The sequence below is a fragment of the Aquarana catesbeiana genome, linkage group LG09, assembly GCF_042186555.1.
Source record: "Aquarana catesbeiana isolate 2022-GZ linkage group LG09, ASM4218655v1, whole genome shotgun sequence".
NCBI lineage: Eukaryota > Metazoa > Chordata > Amphibia > Anura > Ranidae > Aquarana > Aquarana catesbeiana.
In genome coordinates, this window is record NC_133332.1 from 68,041,005 (window position 1) to 68,060,359 (window position 19,355).

The following is a 19,355-nucleotide window of genomic DNA, read 5'->3' on the forward strand; positions in this document are numbered from 1 at the left end:
GGACTTGTAGTGTCACAACAGCTGGAGGGACGCCAGTTTGAGACCCCTGCATTAGCGAATATTAGCTCGCTACGCCCCGAGCCCACCCTTTTTTTGAAGCTAATTAGAGCCTCAGGCTCTAATCACGTGCTAAAAAAAAATGGTGGCAACCCTATCCCAGACACTGCAATACGCCCTGTTTGTTTACACAACATGGCGAACGCTTCCATCTTCACAAGCCCTAAATGACTTGTTGTGTGTGTCTGAGGCTTTTTCTTGTTCAGTTATGAAGTATACAGCCTCTGCTATTTGTTCATCATGGCAGTGAACTCAGTCCTTAGATACAATTTGGTGCCAGTACCTGGCAACTAGCTGCTCCTCCCACGCACAGAACTCCTCCCTCAGACGCCGCCTCTTATAAACAACCAAGGCGGCCATCTTTGTTGAGGAAATCGTCAGCACCCCCAACCTATGAGCTGATTACTGGCAGCAACCTAAGTGGCTGAAAAGCGAGCGAAGGTCTATTCTGCGCGGGCTCATAAATCCTTCGTTACACTGTTTTTGCAATGTGTAGGCGCACCTGGCGGCAAACTTGCGAAGAACTGAGGCGGGTTTCCTCAGCTGCCCTTTCTTAAAATGGCCGCGCCGAGCCGGGCGGACGTGACGCAAGGACGTAGAGCGAGTACGGGATGACGTACGGTTGCGGCATGCCTTGTCCTGCAGTTGCCGATTCATTGTAGAGATGGCGGTGAACGGGGCGGACGGAGCAGGGATCAGGCAGGTCGCCGCCATGTATGAACAGCTGAAGGCGGAGTGGAATAAGAAGAGCCCCAACCTGGGCAAGTGCGGAGATGTGCTGGGCAAGCTGAAGGTGAGCATTGAGGGCTGATCACAGAGGGGGGCACAGCTCAGTACTTGTGTGGTCACACATACTCAGATCCCACTCAGCACCTGTGTAGTATGATGGGGGAGGGGCCTAATATACATGTACACAAAGCATTGTATGTCCAGTAAACTAAACCCCCACCCTAAGGGGCTCACAGACATGAAGGGACACTCATCAGCTGGGTTGTACTGTGAGCTCAGCACCCCCCATCCCTCCCAGTAATATGGAACATCAAACAGGCGGCTCAGGATTGCTGTCATTCCTGTAAATGAGATTGGATGGCGCTGCTCACCTCCCCTCCTCCACCTCTATGTTTGTATGAATGATCCCCTTACCTGGGGTCTGATCACATGACCCTGGTGATAGACTGTCATAATGGTCACATGACCGGGCCTACCGGCACCTTGACAGCCTGGTCACTGCGCTCTGAGGGCGCCTTCACTACAGAAACCTCAACTACCCGTCCCGTGACTATGTATAGTGTGTGTGTCTTAGAGCCCACCCTATTTACCACCATCTACACCCGCCGGCCACTTTATTAGGTACACCTCTTCAATTCCTTGGTAATACAAATTGCTAATCAGTCAATCACATGGTGGCATCTAGACGTGGTGAAGACGACTTGCTGAAGTTCAAACTGAGCATCAGAATGGGAAAGAAGGGGATTTAAGTGTCTTTGAACATGGTGGCATGGTTGTTGGTGCCAGATGGGCTGATTTGAGTATTTCAAAAACTGCTGATCTACTGGGATTTTTACACACAACCATCTCTAGGATTTACAGAGAGTGGTCCAAAAAAAAGAAAATATCCAGTGAGCGGCAGTTGTGTGGAGGAAAATGCCTTGTTGATGTCAGAGGAGAATGGGCAGACTGGTTTGAGATGATAAATAGACAATACTTTCGCGCCCGTGATAATAAATATGGAAAAATTAATAAATAAATATGGTAAGTGTGAATAACACACAAAAAACACAAAAAGTTACAAATACAAGCTGCTCCCCTAATTTAAATAAAACAATCAAATAAGTAATGGTGTACAGTAGGGGGCGCTAGAGACCTGAAAACATATGTATCTGCCAATCGATACACGCACTAACTATATCAACCACAGTGGATTAAATAGTGCTGTTTGTGCTAAACTGAAATTATATCAAATACATAGTTTATAATAAAAATAAAATATAAAGAATGAAGTGAAAAGTGATATTAAAATCAACAAAATTCTTAGTGCAAGTGTGATAAATGAAATCGTGATGTTTGATTGTCCCAATCCATTGAATCCATTTTCAATGGATTGATCTTTTCAATGGATTGGGACAATCAAACATCACGATTTCATTTATCACACTTGCACTAAGAATTTTGTTGATTTTAATATCACTTTTCACTTCATTCTTTATATTTTATTTTTATTATAAACTATGTATTTGATATAATTTCAGTTTAGCACAAACAGCACTATTTAATCCACTGTGGTTGATATAGTTAGTGCGTGTATCTATTGGCAGATACATATGTTTTCAGGTCTCTAGCGCCCCCTACTGTACACCATTACTGGTTTGAGATGATACAAAGGGAACAGTAACTCAAATAACCACTCGTTACAACCAAGGTATGCAGAATACCATCTCTGAACACACAACACATCGAACCTTGAAGCAGATGGGCTACAGCAGCAGAAGACCACACCGGGTGCCACTCCTGTCGACTAAGAACAGGAAACTGAGGCTACAATTCACACAGGATCACCAAAATTGGACAATAGAAGATTGAAAAAACGTTGCCTGGTCTGATGAGTCTCAATTTTATCTGAGACATTCATATTGTAGGGTCAGAATTTGGTGTAAACAACATGAAAGTATGGATCCATCCTGGCTTGTATCAATGGTTCAGGCTGGTGGTGTAATGGTGTGGGGGATATTTTCTTGGCACACTTTGGGCTCCTTTAGTACCAATTGAGCATCATTTAAACTCCACGGCCCACCTGAGTATTGTTGCTGACCATGTCCATCCCTTTATGACTACAGTGTACCCATCTTCTGATGGCTCCTTCCAGCAGGATAATGCACCATGTCACAAAGATCAAATCATCTCACCACTGGTTTCTTGAACATGACAATGAGATCACTGTACTCCAATGTCCTCCACACTCACCAGATCTCATCCAATAGAGCACCTTTGGGATGTGGTGGAATGGGAGATTCGCATCATGCATGTGCAGCCGATAAATCTGCAGCGACTACGTGATGCTATCATGTCAATATGGACCAAAATCCCTGAGGAATGTTTCCAACACCTTGTTAAATCTGTGCCACGAAGAATGAAGGCAGTTCTGAAGGCAAAAGGGGGTCCAACCCGGTACTAGCGAGGTGTACCTAATAAAGTGGCCGGTGAGTGTGTTTACCTGGATGGCAACAGGTTAATACCCAACACCAGGATATGAGCAAAGTCCAAATGCCAATTTTATGTATATGAAAACAATCCTCTCTTCTGTTTACCTCCGGGGGGCCCTCCTTTGGGTGTCTACATCACTGCCTGTGTGATGTAGGCGACTCCTATTGGTGGAGGCAAAACTTCCAGTGGTTGGGTCTCCTCTCATAGGCTCCAGAGGCTGGAGGTGCCCAAGAAAACAAGTAGAGGAAAAGGGTCCAGTCTCCAGGGCAGGAAATTGATTTGGCTCATGGAAGAATCTTGGATCCTTAATAGCGTTGCCTCCCTATACTGTATAGATCTTTTCCCATGTTGGAGAGATTCACCCTCTCAATTAGTCCTGGTGGCTGTTATCACAGAGTACAAGAAAATCCCAGATTTGGGTGGTCACCAGAACAGGAATAGAGGGGGAATCTTCCATTGAAGACACTAGTTTTGGTGGCAGCCAGGGATTCCCCTCACTTTGGAGGGATTTGCTTTCAATTCCTGTTTTGGCTATGGGACAGGAAGTGAGGGGAAATCTCTCCAGTGGGACGCAGATGGTAAAAAAAAAAGGGGGGGGGGGGTTATAACCCTCTCTAAGCCTTTGTTCAAAATACTGATGCTTAACAAACGTGCCTAAAGCATTAATGCAAGTTGTTTGACGCACGGTAAAGGCATATTAACCACTTCCCCACCGCCCCTTAACAAATTACTGCTACAGGGCAGCCATTCTGTGCAGAATCACAGTGTGTGTTTGTATATATTATATTCATTCCGAACTTTCGGGTAGGGATGTGCTCGCCACCATCACGCCACTTCCGATGTCACAGCAGAAGGCGATCAGCGGGTGCTGGCCAATGGCTCTCCGCCGCCACCCACTGATCATCCAGGAGAGACACAGGACTGATACCCTCCCTAAAGGACATCTCGCCTTCAATGATTAAAATGTTGTAAATTTTCACACACTGGAGGGAGCGATGATGTGATGCTGGTTTGGCTGGAACCTTACGCCTGGTTCACACCTAATGTTGTGTTTTTTTTTTTTCTTTGTGCGTTTTTTAGTTCTGCAGAAAAAACTACAGTCCATTTAACATTGTATCTTCTGGATCATGTTCACATCTGTGCATTTTTGTGGAAAGGGTCAGATTTCTTTTTTTTTTTTTTTTTTTCTCCCCTCAGCAGCATTTTGGGTTCTTAGGCTTCAGTGGAAATGCATAAAAAATGCAGTGCTTGTGTAGTCTTCTTCTTCTCTTTTTTTTTTTTTTTTTTTGATGCATTTCTGCTGGGTTGTTGCTGGTTTCTCCCACAAGACAACTGAAACCTCCCCAAAAATGCATGAAAAACACACGTAGCAAAAATGCAAAATTCCCTGGGAAAAATGCTTTAACCGCAACCTGCATAGACGTGAACCAGGCCTTAGGCCGGCCATACATTCAGCAAGAACCGGCCATAATTTGAACCAGTTATGGGCAGGCTGAATGTACCAAGTTGATCGATCAGCTTGGGTACAACCAGCCTGCTGGATTCTCTTGCGACTATTGCTAGCGGCTATCAGTGTCTTTTCCAGATGGGGACGACTTCCCCCGCCCACTCCCTCGATGGGACAAGACGAGATCCAAGAGGAGGGATTCCCACATCAACACTGTCTGTGTTGATGGGGGAATTGAGCGATTCTTTCTTTGCAAGAAATAAATTTGCTCCATATATGACTTGCTAGAGCTGCACGATTCTGGCTAAAATGAGAATCACGATTTTTTTGCTTAGAGGATAGATCACGATTCTCTCACGATTCTCGCGGCGTAACATCATCTTTCACATTAAAACAAAAAAAATTGCGCTAACTTTACTGTTTCTTTTTTTTTATTTATTGAAGTGTATTTTTTCCCAAAAAATTGCATTTGAAAGACTGCTGGGCAAATACAGTGTGACATAAAATATTGCAGCAATTGCCATTTTATTCCATATTATAAAATATTATAATATATATATATATATATATATATATATATATATATATATATATATATATATATATATATATATATATATATTATCTCTAATGTTTGGGGGTTCCAAGTAATTTTTTTTAGCAAAAAATATTGATTTTAACTTAAGAAAGAAGTGTCAGAAAAAGATTTAGACTTTAAGTGGTTAAACTTCCTGCATTTACACGTTGTTTAAAGCTTGGCAGATTGCCCAGGTTATTTGTTTACACAGAGAAGTTCTATCCCTTTGATCTAAGAAGGAAGTTAGATACAATGTTTCAAGTTCTAAACTTGGCAGAATGCCTGGATGTTTTCTTTTGACAGCTGAGTGAGCAGATAATCTCTCCACTTCTTTATATGAAAGAATCGTCAAACTCAGCAGGAGAGATCGTCAGGGGAGGTGAATCGAGATCACGATTTTTTAACGATTAATTGTGCAGCTCTATGACTTGCCTTTTGGCTGTATCACATGTGTGTATATGATCCAGCACAGAGTGGCCGCCCCATTGCTGTATATGTGCATGGGGCGATCTGCAAGCAGTTAACTGGTACACTGCATGCAGGTAGCTCTTTATGGCAGATAAGGCATGCTATTCCTCTTTTGCAATAACAAAACACTTACCTGTTCAGTTTTCTGTCGAATGCACACTGAGCTGCGCGTGCAGCCACTGGTCTTGTCACTTTCCTGCTGTAGTCCTGTTTTCAGCGAGCGGTGATTATGTCTCTGCTCACTGTAGTGGAGTCTTAAGCCAGCCGTAGCCGCCAAAGGTTGCAGGAAAGAAAATCGCTTGATTTCCTCCATCAGCACAGACAGTGCTGATAGGGGAATCCCTCCCACGGAGTTATTGTGTTCTCACAGCGGGGGTGTCATCCTTGCCAGGAGGACACACGGTGGTTATTGCTAGCCATTAAAACAGCTAGCTATAATCGCATGCAAAATTTGACAAGTTGATTACAATCAGTCTGCACATACATGGTTTAAATCTTATTTGAACCATCTATGACCGGATTTAGACTCCTGGAGATTCCTGGTCTGTCCCATCGCCTATGACCTCATAGTGTGACTGGCGTGCCAGGGGTGTCCTGATCTGCTACAGCCCTCCACTTCTGCAGTTGGCAGGCTATGCAGATTAATGCCCATTCACTTCAATCTCTGTGGTATAATGGAAACGGTAATGTCTCATGGTGGCATTGAGAGAAGAGCATATGTGATACATCCTCCTCCATTATACTTCTCCCAAGTGCTCAGCTTAAGCTGCTTTTTATGAATTGCAGTGATGTCACTGTCATTGGAATAAGCGGCTGAACAGGTTGTTTAATAACTTATTAGCTTTTGTAACTTCATGTCTGGTGCTACCGGTAGGTAAATGTATACATCTACCCCAGAGTTCAGCTCTGGGTTCCACATTTACTTTAATGCAGAGAATGCACTAGCTTTTTTACAACCTTTTTTGTCTTTAGAACCACTTTAAGAAATAAAGTGCATCCCCCAGAAAACCGAATGTATCCAGTTATTTACATTGGTATACAGACCTCTAATGTGTTTTCTTTTCCTCTTGTTACAGCTGGCTCTCCTGGAGCAAAATTTCTTACCGACTACAGATGCCAAGTTGACCAAACAGCAGCTTGTCTTGGCTAGTAAGTACACTCGGCCTTAAGGTCTTGTTCACATGGGGTTTACTACGTAGTGCTCCCGTGAAGTGCTGCGGTTACCCACACGAGGACGCACAGATTTGTAGGGAGTCACGTTAATTAATGTCAGTTGAGACGCAGTGGCTGCATGGATGATGCTGCTCCCATTCTGACATCCATGTGCGTGCGCGGCCCTGAACGTAGACAGATGTCTGATTGGTGGCAGCGTCTGTGTCTATGGAGGCGCTGTGTCCAAATTAACATCATGCGTGGGGATGCATGGAACACCTGTGCATCCCTATGTGGGTAAACACAGCCCTCCACAGGCGTTTGCTTCAGTATGCCTAGCAAACCTTTTTAAAACCAAAACTTTTCGAATGGTGGTGATAAAAACATTTGTACGTCAAATAAAATTGTCTTTTGTAGTCTTTTTAACTTGGTTGAGTTCATTTAGGTTAAATGCAGTTGCAGTAACCTGTGGTAGCCAATCAAAATGCATCTTCCACTCTTAGGACAGCAGGAAGTAAATCTGGTTGGGGCTGGCTACTGTTTTTATCTTTTTGTTCTTGCACTGCTTCTTAATGATTTTCCAGAGTATCTGTGTTATGAAAAACATCCCAGCAACTGTTTTATTTAGATAGAGATGAAAGAGATATCTCTCATCTCTCAAAAGTGAGTACACCCCTCGCATTTTTGTAAATCTTTTATTATATCTTGTGATGACACTTTGCTACAATGTAAAGTAGTGAGTGTACAGCTTGTATAACGGTGAATCTTTGCTGTCCCCTTAAAATAACAACACACAGCCAATAACGTCTAAACCGCTGGCAACAAAAGTGAGTACACCCCTAAGTGAAAATGTCCAAATTGGGCACAATTAGCCATTTTCCCTTCCCGGTGTCATGTGACTCGTTAGTGTTACAAGGTCTCAGGTGTGAATGGGGAGCAGATGTGTTAAATTTGGTGTTATCACTCTCACTCTCTCATACTGGTCCCTGGAAGTTCAACATGGCAACGAACACTCTGAGGATCTGAAAAAAAAAGAATTGTTGCTCTACATAAAGGTGGCCTAGGTTAGAAGATTGCCAAGACCCTGAAACTGAGCTACAGCACGGTGGCCAAGACCATACAGATGATGCACAAGAAAGCCTGCAGACTAAGGACGTGATTACTGGAACCATGTCCTGTGGTCTGATGAGACCAAGATAAACTTATTTGGTTCAGATGGTGACAAGCCTGTGTGGCGGCAACCAGGTGAGGAGTACAAAGACAAGTGTGTCTTGCCTACAGTCAAGCATGGTGGTGGGAGTGTTATGGTCTGGGGCTGCATGAGTGCTGCCGGCACTGGGGAGCTACAGTTCATTGAGGGAACCATAAATGCCAACATGTGCTGTGACATACTGAAGCAGAGCATGATTCCCTCCCTTCGGAGACTGGGGCCGCAGGGCAGTATTCCAACATAACCCCAAACACACCTCCAAGACGACCACTGCCTGGCTAAAGAAGATGAGGGTAAAGGTGATGGACTGGCCACGCATGTCTCCAGACCTAAACCCTATTGAGCATCTGTGGGGCATCCTCAAATGGAAGGTGGAGGAGCACAAGGTCTCTAACATCCACCAGCTCTGTGATGTCATCATGGAGGAGTGGAAGAGGACTCCAGTGGCAACCTGTGAAGCTCTGGTGAACTCCATGCCCAAGAGGGTTAAGGCAGTGCTGGAAAATAATGGTGGCCACACAAAATATTGACACTTTGGGCCCAATTTGAACATTTTCATATAGGGGTGTACTCACTTTTGTTGCCAGCAGTTTAGACATTAATGTCTGTGTGTTGAGTTATTTTGAGGGGACAGCAAATTTACACTGTTATACAAGCTGTACACTCACTACTTTACATTGTAGCAAAGTGTCATTTCTTCAGTGTTGTCACATGAAAAGATATAATAAAATATTTACCAAAATGTGACTTTTGTGCGATACACTGTGTAAAAAAACATTTTATATTTTAAGCAAAGAGGTGTTTTTACATTTTTTTTTTTTTTTTTTTTTTTTTTTTTTTTTTTTTCTATATACACAAAAAGCAAACCAAGCACTCCATTGTCCCACATATTTAAAAAAAAAAAAAAAAACAAACCCCAAAATTTCCTATGTATGTTCCAAATATATCAAAACAAACGGTGTACAAAGTCTTGCAGTGTTTTAAGAAATTAACCACAGCTGGTGTAGAAATCCTGCTTTCCCCAGTCGTCTTCCAGGACAGCCCCCCAGAGATGGAGCTCCTCCTACTGAGACAGGAAACGCACTGCCTTCAGCTCTTTCAAAGGCGGTCCTACAGGAACATGGCCAGTCATTTGTGTTTCCTCCAGACGGAGGAAGCATGTTGTTTGTAGGCACCATCTTTTTGCAGGAGTGAATTCATGTCTCAGTGGCTGCCTGGGGGTAGATCTGTTACCTGTGCTTCAGTTTCCTTGTAGCCTGGGTTCTGCAGTGTTAGGAGTGGACCCGCTCCCACCTCTTTCCATCCTTGGCCGCATTGCATCTGGTGGCGGGAGTCTGTGGGTGCACTCGCACAGGTCCCCTATTACTGTTGCGGTATGGCAGAAGGCTGGCCGCGTTCTCCTGTGTGCTCCGGATGCAGTGCATTTCTCACTGCTGGGTCAGACCTATAGTTCTGCTTTTGGCAAAGCTCATGCAATTGTATAATGGGTACATGCTCCCAAATGATTGGATAGCTTAAGTTCTGACTCAGTAGGCAGTGCAGAAAGAACACAGCTTTCACACAGAGAGCATGGATCCTTCTTTTCAGCATGTTGGCAGGGGACAGGTTTTCTAATTAAGCTGTGGCTGCTTCTTTAAAGTGGTAATAAAGCAATAGTTTTCCTATATCAGATACAAATACCATAACACACATGCATTTATTTGATGGGGTTTTTTTTTTCCTTCTCGTAGCTTTTTTTTTTTTTTTTTTTTTTTTTTTTTTTAATTTATTTTAAATTGTCCCCAGGCAGCGCTGTTACATTGCTGTTGTATGTGTGTCCCAGTGGAACTTGTGGAATTTCACGCTTTAAACTTTACATCCATACTGTTCAGAGAGGGACACACAGGCTGCATGAGAGGGACACGGCTGCTGTGGAGAGGTGTGGCTTTTACTGTGTATGCGGCACTCTGAGCAGTTGCACATTGAGAATACTCCTCCAGGATACTATAGGTCCCCGCGGCATACAACCGCAATGTTAGCAGAGCGGCCAGTGGTCAATTTCGAAAGGAAGCTCCAAGGAGGAAATTTTATTAACTTAACACGCATTTGACGTTTTTTTTTTTTTTTTTACTTTTAATTCCAGGAAGTGGACCTATAAAACTTTGCACATCTTTTGCTTTGATGCACATAGAATGCATTTAGCCAATTTATACAAAGTTTAGTTGGGCTGCAATTTATGGGAGGTGGGATACATTAATATGGTGTCACTAGACAGCTGTGATCCTATAGTAATAACCTGAAGTTGATCAGTTTATTTCCAGACGGGTGCTCATGTATCGTTGTAGGACTGCCATTGATGACCTGAACGCTGACGGTCTGATGTTGATTGACAATTGGAGTTGCTCTCTGCACAGAGAAATTTTATTTTAGATTTAGTCAAATTATTGCCCTAATCGATTGAGATTATTCATGCCGTTGTTTTTTATGCTTACAGTTCTACCATTTTGTTTACAGGGGATGTTTTGGAGATTGGCGCACAGTGGAGTATTCTAAAGAAGGACATCCCATCATTTGAAAGATACATGGCACAGCTGAAGTGTTATTACTTTGATTACAAGTAAGAAAACATTGCCACATGCTGCTAAAAAAAAAACCCCACAAAGAGCAAGCCTGACTGTACAGCAGGCACCTTTTAAAGAGGAGCCCCCCCCCCCCCCCCAAAAAATACTGTAGCTGCTGACTTTTTTAATATAAGGACACTTACTTGTCCAGGGATCCCCCCCCCCCCCCCCCCCCCCCCCAATGTCCTCACCCGAGCCGATTCGCCAAGATATTGACTTAAAAAGGCTGGCATAGATGGCTCAAATCCCAGACTATTGCTGAAATCCTAGCCATTAGGTGGTTTGACAGAACAAGATTTAAGAATCGACTGAGCCTGGTGGAAAATTGGTGGCCAAACATAGGGCTGGGAGATTTTCTAAAAAAAAAAAAAAATCTGCGATTTTTCTTAAAACTCGATAATCGAATCGAGGGTTTTTTTTTTTTTGTTTTGTTTTTTTTTGGACACCGCGCCGGTCCTGAAGAGCTGCGAGCAGGAGTTTTTAGGCGAGGCTGTGGCTTCGGCCTAGTCCGCGAGGCCAGACGCCGCGGCCTTGCCTAAAAACTCCTGTCCTGCAGCTCCTCAGGACTGGTGCGGTGTCAGAGGCGGTCCTGAGGAGCTGCGGGCAGGAGTTTTTAGGCAAGGCCGCGGCGTCCGGCCTCGCGGACTAGGCCAAAGCCGCGGCCTCGCCTAAACTCCTGCCCGCAGCTCCTCAGGACCGGCGCGGTGAAAAAAAAAAGAAAAATCGATTTGCTTAAATTTTGAATCGATTTGACCTCTCAACTCGATTCAAGATTTAAATCGATTTTTTGCCCTAGCCAAACAGTGACTGTATCCTATCAGATGCAGTCAGTTTGGCAACACCAGACAGCCTTGGCTACCACGGCTGCAGAATAAATAATTGATGGTGGGGATTCCTCCATCTACGAGCTTACTAGAGACAACTGAGCCATTTATAGCTAGCTAATCAATCAGCACAACATTAGGCCAGTTAGCATTTTCTACAGAAGGTCAGCAACGATGGCCTACGTAGGTCGTCTTTGACAGGTTTGCTTAAAAAAACAAAAAATAGTCTGTGCATTTAAACCGCACCCATAGCAAGGTCAAATTTAGAGCTCAGGCAAATGAAGGCATAGAATTCAGAGTATTTCTGCACCAGGGAGTTGCAGATGATTGTCTACAGCCGTGGCCCCCCCCTATGGCTGGCTTAACTTAACTTCTGGGTGCAGTAAGCTGCTGGCAGTGGAAACACACCTCTGTGCATGTATACACAAACCGTAAAGCCTAGTACACACTGGCCGAATATCGGGCTGTTTAATGGCAGCCGGTACATTTTACCAGTTTGTTAAAGGGTCATGACCGGAAAAAAAAAAAAAATCCGCCGTCCGGCTCCCGGTCAGTGCTCTCGGCCAATGTCTGAGAGCGCTGACCAGAGTGTTTTGGCTGGGGGGAGTCCCCTGTCAGAATACCATAGCAAAGCAGGGGAGATTGTTGTACTAACATCTGGTTGTTAGTACAGCATCTCCGACCTGAGCCGTCAGTTTTGTTCAACCAAAAAAAAAAATAGTAGTCTGTACAAGGCTTTAATCTTCTTGTCTAAGAAAATTCACTGCCAGTGCTTTGTCTTTCATTCTCTTTACAGACTCCTGACGTGCTAAATCTAATTATCCGATAAATTAAATTATCCATTGTTATATACTGACATGTTTTATCTTTTTAATGTTGGTTCTGTTTTTGCTGTTGTAGAGACGAGCTTCCAGAATCTGCCTATAAACACCAGCTGCTCGGACTGAACCTCCTCTTCCTATTATCACAGAACAGAGTGGCCGAGTTTCACACAGAGCTGGAACGGTTACCTGCTAAAGATATCCAGGCCAATGTGTACATAAAGCACCCAGTGTCTTTAGAACAGGTATCCCTGTTATTACCATCTCTCCTAATAAACTATAGCAGTTATCCCTGCATGTGAGACTGCACCTTGTACCCAGCACCATCACACTTCTAACCTGTCTCTTCCTGTTCTTCAGTACTTAATGGAGGGAAGTTATAACAAAGTGTTTCTGGCCAAAGGAAACATTCCTGCAGAGAGCTACACATTCTTCATTGACATCCTGCTGGACACCATAAGGTTAGTAGGGTATCTGGATTGCACTGTACTAGTTTTTCTGCTTTCACACAGTCAGCCTTATTCAAAATAATTACTGCAACTTTAAAGCTGAGCTTCAGGCAAATATAAGACACAGGTCAATACCGCTCTACAAGTAGAGCAAGTACCTGAATTTGGACTGGAATCTGCCTCTTAGGCCAACCATACACGGTTCGAATGACGACCGGTTCCTGCTGATTCGAACCATTAATGGGCAGGCTGAATGTACCAAGTTGATCGATCAGTAAACTTGGGCACAACCAGCCTGCCGGATTTGCTTCCGATTATCACCAGCGGCTGCTATAGCTACTAGTGATAATCATTGTCTCCTCCAGGCAGAGATGGCTCTCTTCTTTTTACCATCAGATTGTAATTTGCAATTTTTTTTTTTTTTTTTCCCCCTAACTATATGTAAAGTAAAACCAAGCTATTTAATCTTTTGTAATTCTACCTAGTCGCCTACCAGTGATTGGACTTTGACTGTGTGGCAGTAATCCATTGAGGATCTGTTACTGTAAAAATGTTAAGTGTTTGCAGAGGCTGGATTTATTTTATTTTCTCTTTATAAATAACAAACATGCTATACTTGTCTGCTCTGTGCAACGTTCTTCCTCAGAGCGGCTCAACCACCTCCTCTGGGGTCCCCTGCTGGTGATCTTGGCTCCTCCTCCTTTTCTGTACCACCATAGGAGGAAGACGCTTCTCATGGTGGCACACATGCAGGCTCGCTCCTGAGCCAGGCTATGTGCGTCTATACACATACACACACACACCCACTCTCTCCTTGTAGCATTTGATTGACAGCAGCAGGAGCCAATAGTCCCTGCTGTCATCTCTGACTCTGTGAAAGCAGAGAGAGAGAACCAGAGCTGCTGCAGACGGGCGCATCCCTGGATCAATTAGTCAGGCGGGGGGGGCAGAGACAGGTAGTGGAAGGTTTTTAACTTACCTTTTGGTTTTAGAACCACTTCAACCCCTGTTTTAAATCATAATTGGAAGTTTTAAGTCATATAGTCAAAATTGTGGTTCTTGCTGGCTTTGTATTGATTCCTCTTTAATTGTTTAGGTAAAAATAATACTGCACCTTGGAGGTCACAGATTCACCCTCTCTATTTGTTTTTATTTTTATTATCCAAATTAAAAGGGCAAAAAAAATGCCAAATATTCAGTATTAGCAGGGAAATATTCCAACGGGGACACTGGTTCTGTGACAACTGGGGAGTCCCTCACTTTGAAGGGAGTTTCTATCACTTCTTGTTTTGGCTATGGAATAGGAAGTGATGCAAAATAAGAAAAAAAGTTTTTGCCTCCCCTTTTATATTTTATTTATTTTTTTTTTTTTTTCTAGTTCTAATTTTAAGTTTTTCTAAAATCAACTCTACAAAAGATTCATTGCTCATTTGGGGTAAAGTGACCAATTCTCTAATCTTCTTATACCCCCACCCCCTGATATTCTTCTTCCCTGTGCTCTTCCATCACTCCTTTCCTATATCAAAGGAAGTCAGTATTTCAGCCCTTTCTCCCATGGTTTTGTTACTCAAGTCTAGGCTTACTTTGGAATTTGTACGGTGATGTGATGATGTGTTAATATTTCAGGGATGAGATTGCAGGCTGCATTGAGAAGGCCTATGAGAAGATCCTGTTTAATGAAGCCACCAGAATATTATTTTTCAACACTCCTAAGAAAATGACAGATTATGCAAAGAAGGTATTTATAACATTACTTGTCCTCTGGATCTTTCTAATTCTAGTTGATAAAAATATCTAGATGTAATTGCATAGAGCCAGGGAATTTTGCAGTATTGAGATCATGCGTGATGCATAAAATATCATCTAGGGCCTCCAAACTGTGGCCCGGGGGGCAGTTATGGCCCTTTGCTTGCCTTTTTATCTTTTTTTTTTTTTTTTCTTCCTCCCACTGACCTCAACAACTGACCCCCCCCCCTCCCTTGACACTTGACACCAATTATGGGGCACCATTCCCCCCACTGACACCAATGATGTCCTGTTTATTCCCACGACCACAATCCAGCCCCCCGAAAAAAACGAGTAAACTGGCCCTTTTGTTTAGATAGTTTGGAGACCCCTGATCTAGGGGATCAGCAGCTAGGAGCTAAATATTACTAGCCAGATACAGTATGTATGAGTTTCACAAATTTATGTATGGCCTTTAATGTAGAATAACTACTAGAGGCAGAGCAGATGGTCTACTGAAATGATTGTTATAAAATATTGACCACATTGGAAGTGTGTTGTCAGTTGGTTGACCCAGATTTGATGACATATCAAAGTACAAACACAAAAGTAGAGCCTGAGTATGTAATGAGTAAATGTTTCTGCTCCATGTACACACAGTTTTTTATACCTAAAACATACGGTACATCCAGCGCGTCAGATTGTGCCGACTCCACGGCTATGCTCTGCTTAATAAATGAGCCATACCGGAAACTGATATCTATCTATAGAGATATATCTCTATAGATATATCTCTATCTCTCTATCGATACCTCTGTACATGCTTTCATTTGGAGAAAGATTCAGTGAGCTATTGGTGTGCTGATTAAGCAGTCGTAGTTCATTGAGAACGACCAGTCTGTCTGCTGCTGTGGCAGACAGGACTTGTAGTTCATTTACTCACTGATTCCTGTTAAATGTAACAGCGGCAGCAGGGGAGAAGGACCACTATCACAGGGTTGACAGTGGGAGAAAGGCATTTGCACCAGGTTACCCACTAAATACAGGTGTAACTTGGCCTTTTACAGGCCAGCTACACTGGTTCATGACTTATTCTCCCTCCACCCACCAATTTTAACACCACTACACAAAAAAAAAAAAAAATTCTCTTTCTAAGTGTCTTTAGTCCAGTCACATGATGTTAAGATCCTTGACGTCTTCTTGGTGGATGGATCCTAAATGCCAAATAGGGCAGCCCTCCTCCCTCCTCCATCTCCATCCCTTCCTCTCTCCTCCATATTAAGTGGGTTGAATCACGCTGTGTGTCATTCAACTCCAAAGCTTAGTGGCACAGTATTGCTGGTGCAGTGGTAAGCATAGTATCTGAACTAGTTTTTGTATTTATTTATTTTTTTCCCAAGCTTTGTAACGCACATTGACTGCCATAGGCTGATCTCATTTGCTTTGTATTTGATACATTCCCTTTTTTAATAAGGAAAGCTGGATTGCAGTAAAATGCAGATCTCCCTCTAGTGGCTAATTTGCAGATCTCTCTACAGTAAATGCATAGATGAACAAGCAAGCCATAGATGTGTTCACTGAAATGTGGTGTTTTTACAATACTGTTTCCTTTAAACCCAGCTAGTGTAGGGCTAATGGTTGATATCTTAAACAAAAACAGTTTTTTACCTAAATTGTAATTTATTTTTTTTTTTTTTTTGTGGTCTACAGCGCGGCTGGGTGTTGGGCCCAAACAACTACTACAGTTTCAGCAGTCAACAGCAGAATCCGGAGGAGGCCACAATCCCTTCCACAGAACTAGCCAAGCAAGTGATCGAATACGCTCGCCAGCTGGAGATGATCGTATAAAGACAGGATGTCAGCGCAGCCAACTTCCCACTTGTGTTCTCTTTTCTGGTCTTCTCTGCTCACTCACCGGGTTTATTCGTATTTTATAGACAATTTAGGTTGGGGCAGGAGATCTTTTCTAAAATAATGTGGAAACACCCTTCAACCAGGCCTGACTGATGGAGAACTTACCTTTCACCGTGACTTAAAGCAAATCTTCATTTGTGAGGAACCTGGTGCACACAGGAGTTATTATTTTGTTTCTAAAGCGATAACCATGTATTTGTTACTTTTTGCTCAGTAAAGGAGCCAAAATACAAACCGTTTGTAGTATTTGTTTTAAATTTGCAGGTTGCTAAAGTAGTTAAAAAGGTAGGTGACTTTTTTAAGAGTTTGCCGGCTTTTAGGGTTTATGCATTACCCCATCTAGTGGTCATTAGAAACCACACTAGTGTAGCTGGTAGGTTATAGATGAGTGTTTTTTGTTAATATAGCTTTTAAAGAGACACTGGTGCCAGACCATAATTTTCCACCTTATAAGATTATATACGCATTTAATGTGGTGTTTTTTTGTTTTTGTTTTTGTTTTTTTTTCATGTCCCTTGTGTAGATATCCAGAAGCCCTGGGGCTTCTGCAGAGCGCCACCGTGTAATCTCAGCCACCTCTGAGCTGTCACTCATGTGACATTCTATACCTGGGGTAAGCAACCTTGGCATCCAGCTGTGGGGAAACTACAAATCCTATTATGCCTCTGCCTCTAGTAGTCAATCTTGCAATGTCTCCTGGGACCTGTAGATCCACAGCAGCTGGAGTGCCAAGGTTGCCTACCCATGGTCTATACTATTCCCCTTCACTCCTCCCCTGGCAGCTACACGAACATTTATGTAGGGAAGGGTGGGACATAGGAGTTTGGCCAGCACAGAAGGTAAAGTGGTTGTAAAGGCAGAAGGTTAGAATGCAGTAAGGTTAAAAAAAAACCTTCTGTATGCAGATCCCCCTAATTGCATATCTAATCTCGATCCAGGGATGTGCACGAGAGCCGAGGCTCTCTTTCCTCATTGGCTCAGATACAGCAGTAAGAGCCATTGGCTCCGTCTGCTGTCAATCAGAGGCAATGAGTAGGGAGCGGGGTCTTATGGACACACAGAGCTGGGTTCAGGAGCAAGCACGCACTCGGTGGGTGGGAAGAGCCAGGAGTGCTGGTGGAGGACCCAAGAAGAGGAGGATCAGGGCTTCTCTGTGCAAAACTATAGCACAGAGCAGGTAAGTATGACGTGTTTGTTATTTTAACTACACTCCCAAAATAGGAGGACTATGACATAACAGGAGAGAGGGAGAACTGTGTCTTTGCTCTTTCTGAAGTGTTCAAATTCTTTAGCAAGTTTGAAGGCACATTGCAAGTACATACAAGGTAATTTTATTGAAAGGAAAAATACTGCAAGGTTTTTTTTTTTTTTTAAAAACATGATTTTTTGTGCTTTTTACCTGCATGTGTTTTAAGGTTTGTGACCAGGTCCCTTGAAAAGTGCACATTATGGGCTGTTGCCCCTAGTTCAGTCTTGACAGATCTTGAGCAAAGTATGCGTATCAGTAGTCTTGGTTTCACAGGCCACATGCTTTTCCTGGGTCAGTAACTCAAATGGTCTAGCAAGGATGAGGCTGAGTGCTCAGTGGTTTTATACCTTTTAAAAAACAGGGCAGGAGCTTACAACCCTAAAGAGATAGATAGATTTTTTTTTTTCTACGGTTTTCTGAGCTGGCCTTAGTGTGATCCTATACAAATTTGGGAAAAATATTAAAACCCATTGTGAGCTACAGAAATGTCAGAATTTTATACATCTGGATCTCATGACATAGGAACTCTGAACTTTCTCTCCACTCCACTGAAATATTTTTTCCTAGAGGTAATCAAATTAATTTGGGGTTTGTCTTTACCAACCAGTTGGAGAACCACTCTTTGAACAGTCTTGATGTACATTTAATTGAATGTGCAAGTGATGATGTCTGCAATGTGATGTGATTTTACACTTATTTGTGTTTCCTGGCAAACCTTCACATGCATGTTCTATGAAATATGCAAATAATGTTCCACATGTGCAAAATTAGATTCACCCACAGGTTGCAAATTAGTTTGCTCTTTACATGTCACATTCAGACCCATTCATTTGCTGTTTCCTGTTCTCTGATGGTCTTTGTAAATCAGCCCAGTCTTTTACTTACTTTTACATAAGTGTCGCACAAGGTCTCTGTTTTAAAAAGAACCTGTCGGCCCTTTTTATCTGTTTAAAATATTAATTCAAGCCTTTAGAGCTGGCACTGCACAGTGCTTAACATTACCTTTTTTTAGTCAAAACGTCCTTTTCTGCACACTTCTCTGATTCTAGCTTTACTTTAATAAGGGTTCTATTTGGCCAGCGGCTGAGCTTAAACTCCATCATCCATCCATCCATCCATATTTCTTTTCCTGGGATACTGTACAGTATGCAAGAAGGCTTTCTTTTGGAAGTGGGTCTAAAGCTTGCCATACACTGCTCACCTTTCGGCTGATTTTTGCTGGCTCGGCTGAAATTTTGAGCAGTGTTAGTACCCCTTTGGTCAACCAAAAGCAGATTGTTCATTTTAACGTTTTTGTCAGAGAAACCTGTTCAAAAATTGTTGGTCAGGTGACACCTGCGTCCAATCAGAAGAAGGTGTGGTTTGGGTATTCTGACAATTGGCGCTGCCAAATGGGTTAATTTGTCCTTGCTGTTTGGTGTAGGTGGAAGAATGTTAGATATCTGTTCTGGCTGCAGGCAGAGAGGCCATTATGGCTGGTGATGGTAAAAAGGCTCCTGGAGCCTTTTCTTAGGTAGGCCATTTACTAAACAGTGGCTAATTAAGGTTACCAACACATGAGTTTTTTTTTGTCCCAAAAATAGTATGCACCCCAAAAATCAAGGGAATGGCCACCACCTCCATTTCGTACCTCAAAAAAGAATCTCTATAGAACAATACAC

General features: G+C 42.9%; 1 protein-coding gene across 1 annotated transcript; it reads left to right on the forward strand.

The window, feature by feature from the left end:
- Positions 1–642: 642 nt before the first annotated feature.
- Positions 643–16,679, forward strand: PSMD8 (proteasome 26S subunit, non-ATPase 8). Its single transcript, XM_073598703.1, has 7 exons — positions 643–850; positions 6,827–6,899; positions 10,606–10,708; positions 12,437–12,602; positions 12,718–12,818; positions 14,433–14,544; positions 16,242–16,679. The coding sequence occupies exons 1-7, from the start codon at positions 722–724 to the stop codon at positions 16,377–16,379; spliced, it is 822 nt and encodes a 273-aa protein (XP_073454804.1). The 5' UTR covers positions 643–721; the 3' UTR covers positions 16,380–16,679.
- The last annotated feature ends 2,676 nt before the right edge of the window (positions 16,680–19,355 follow it).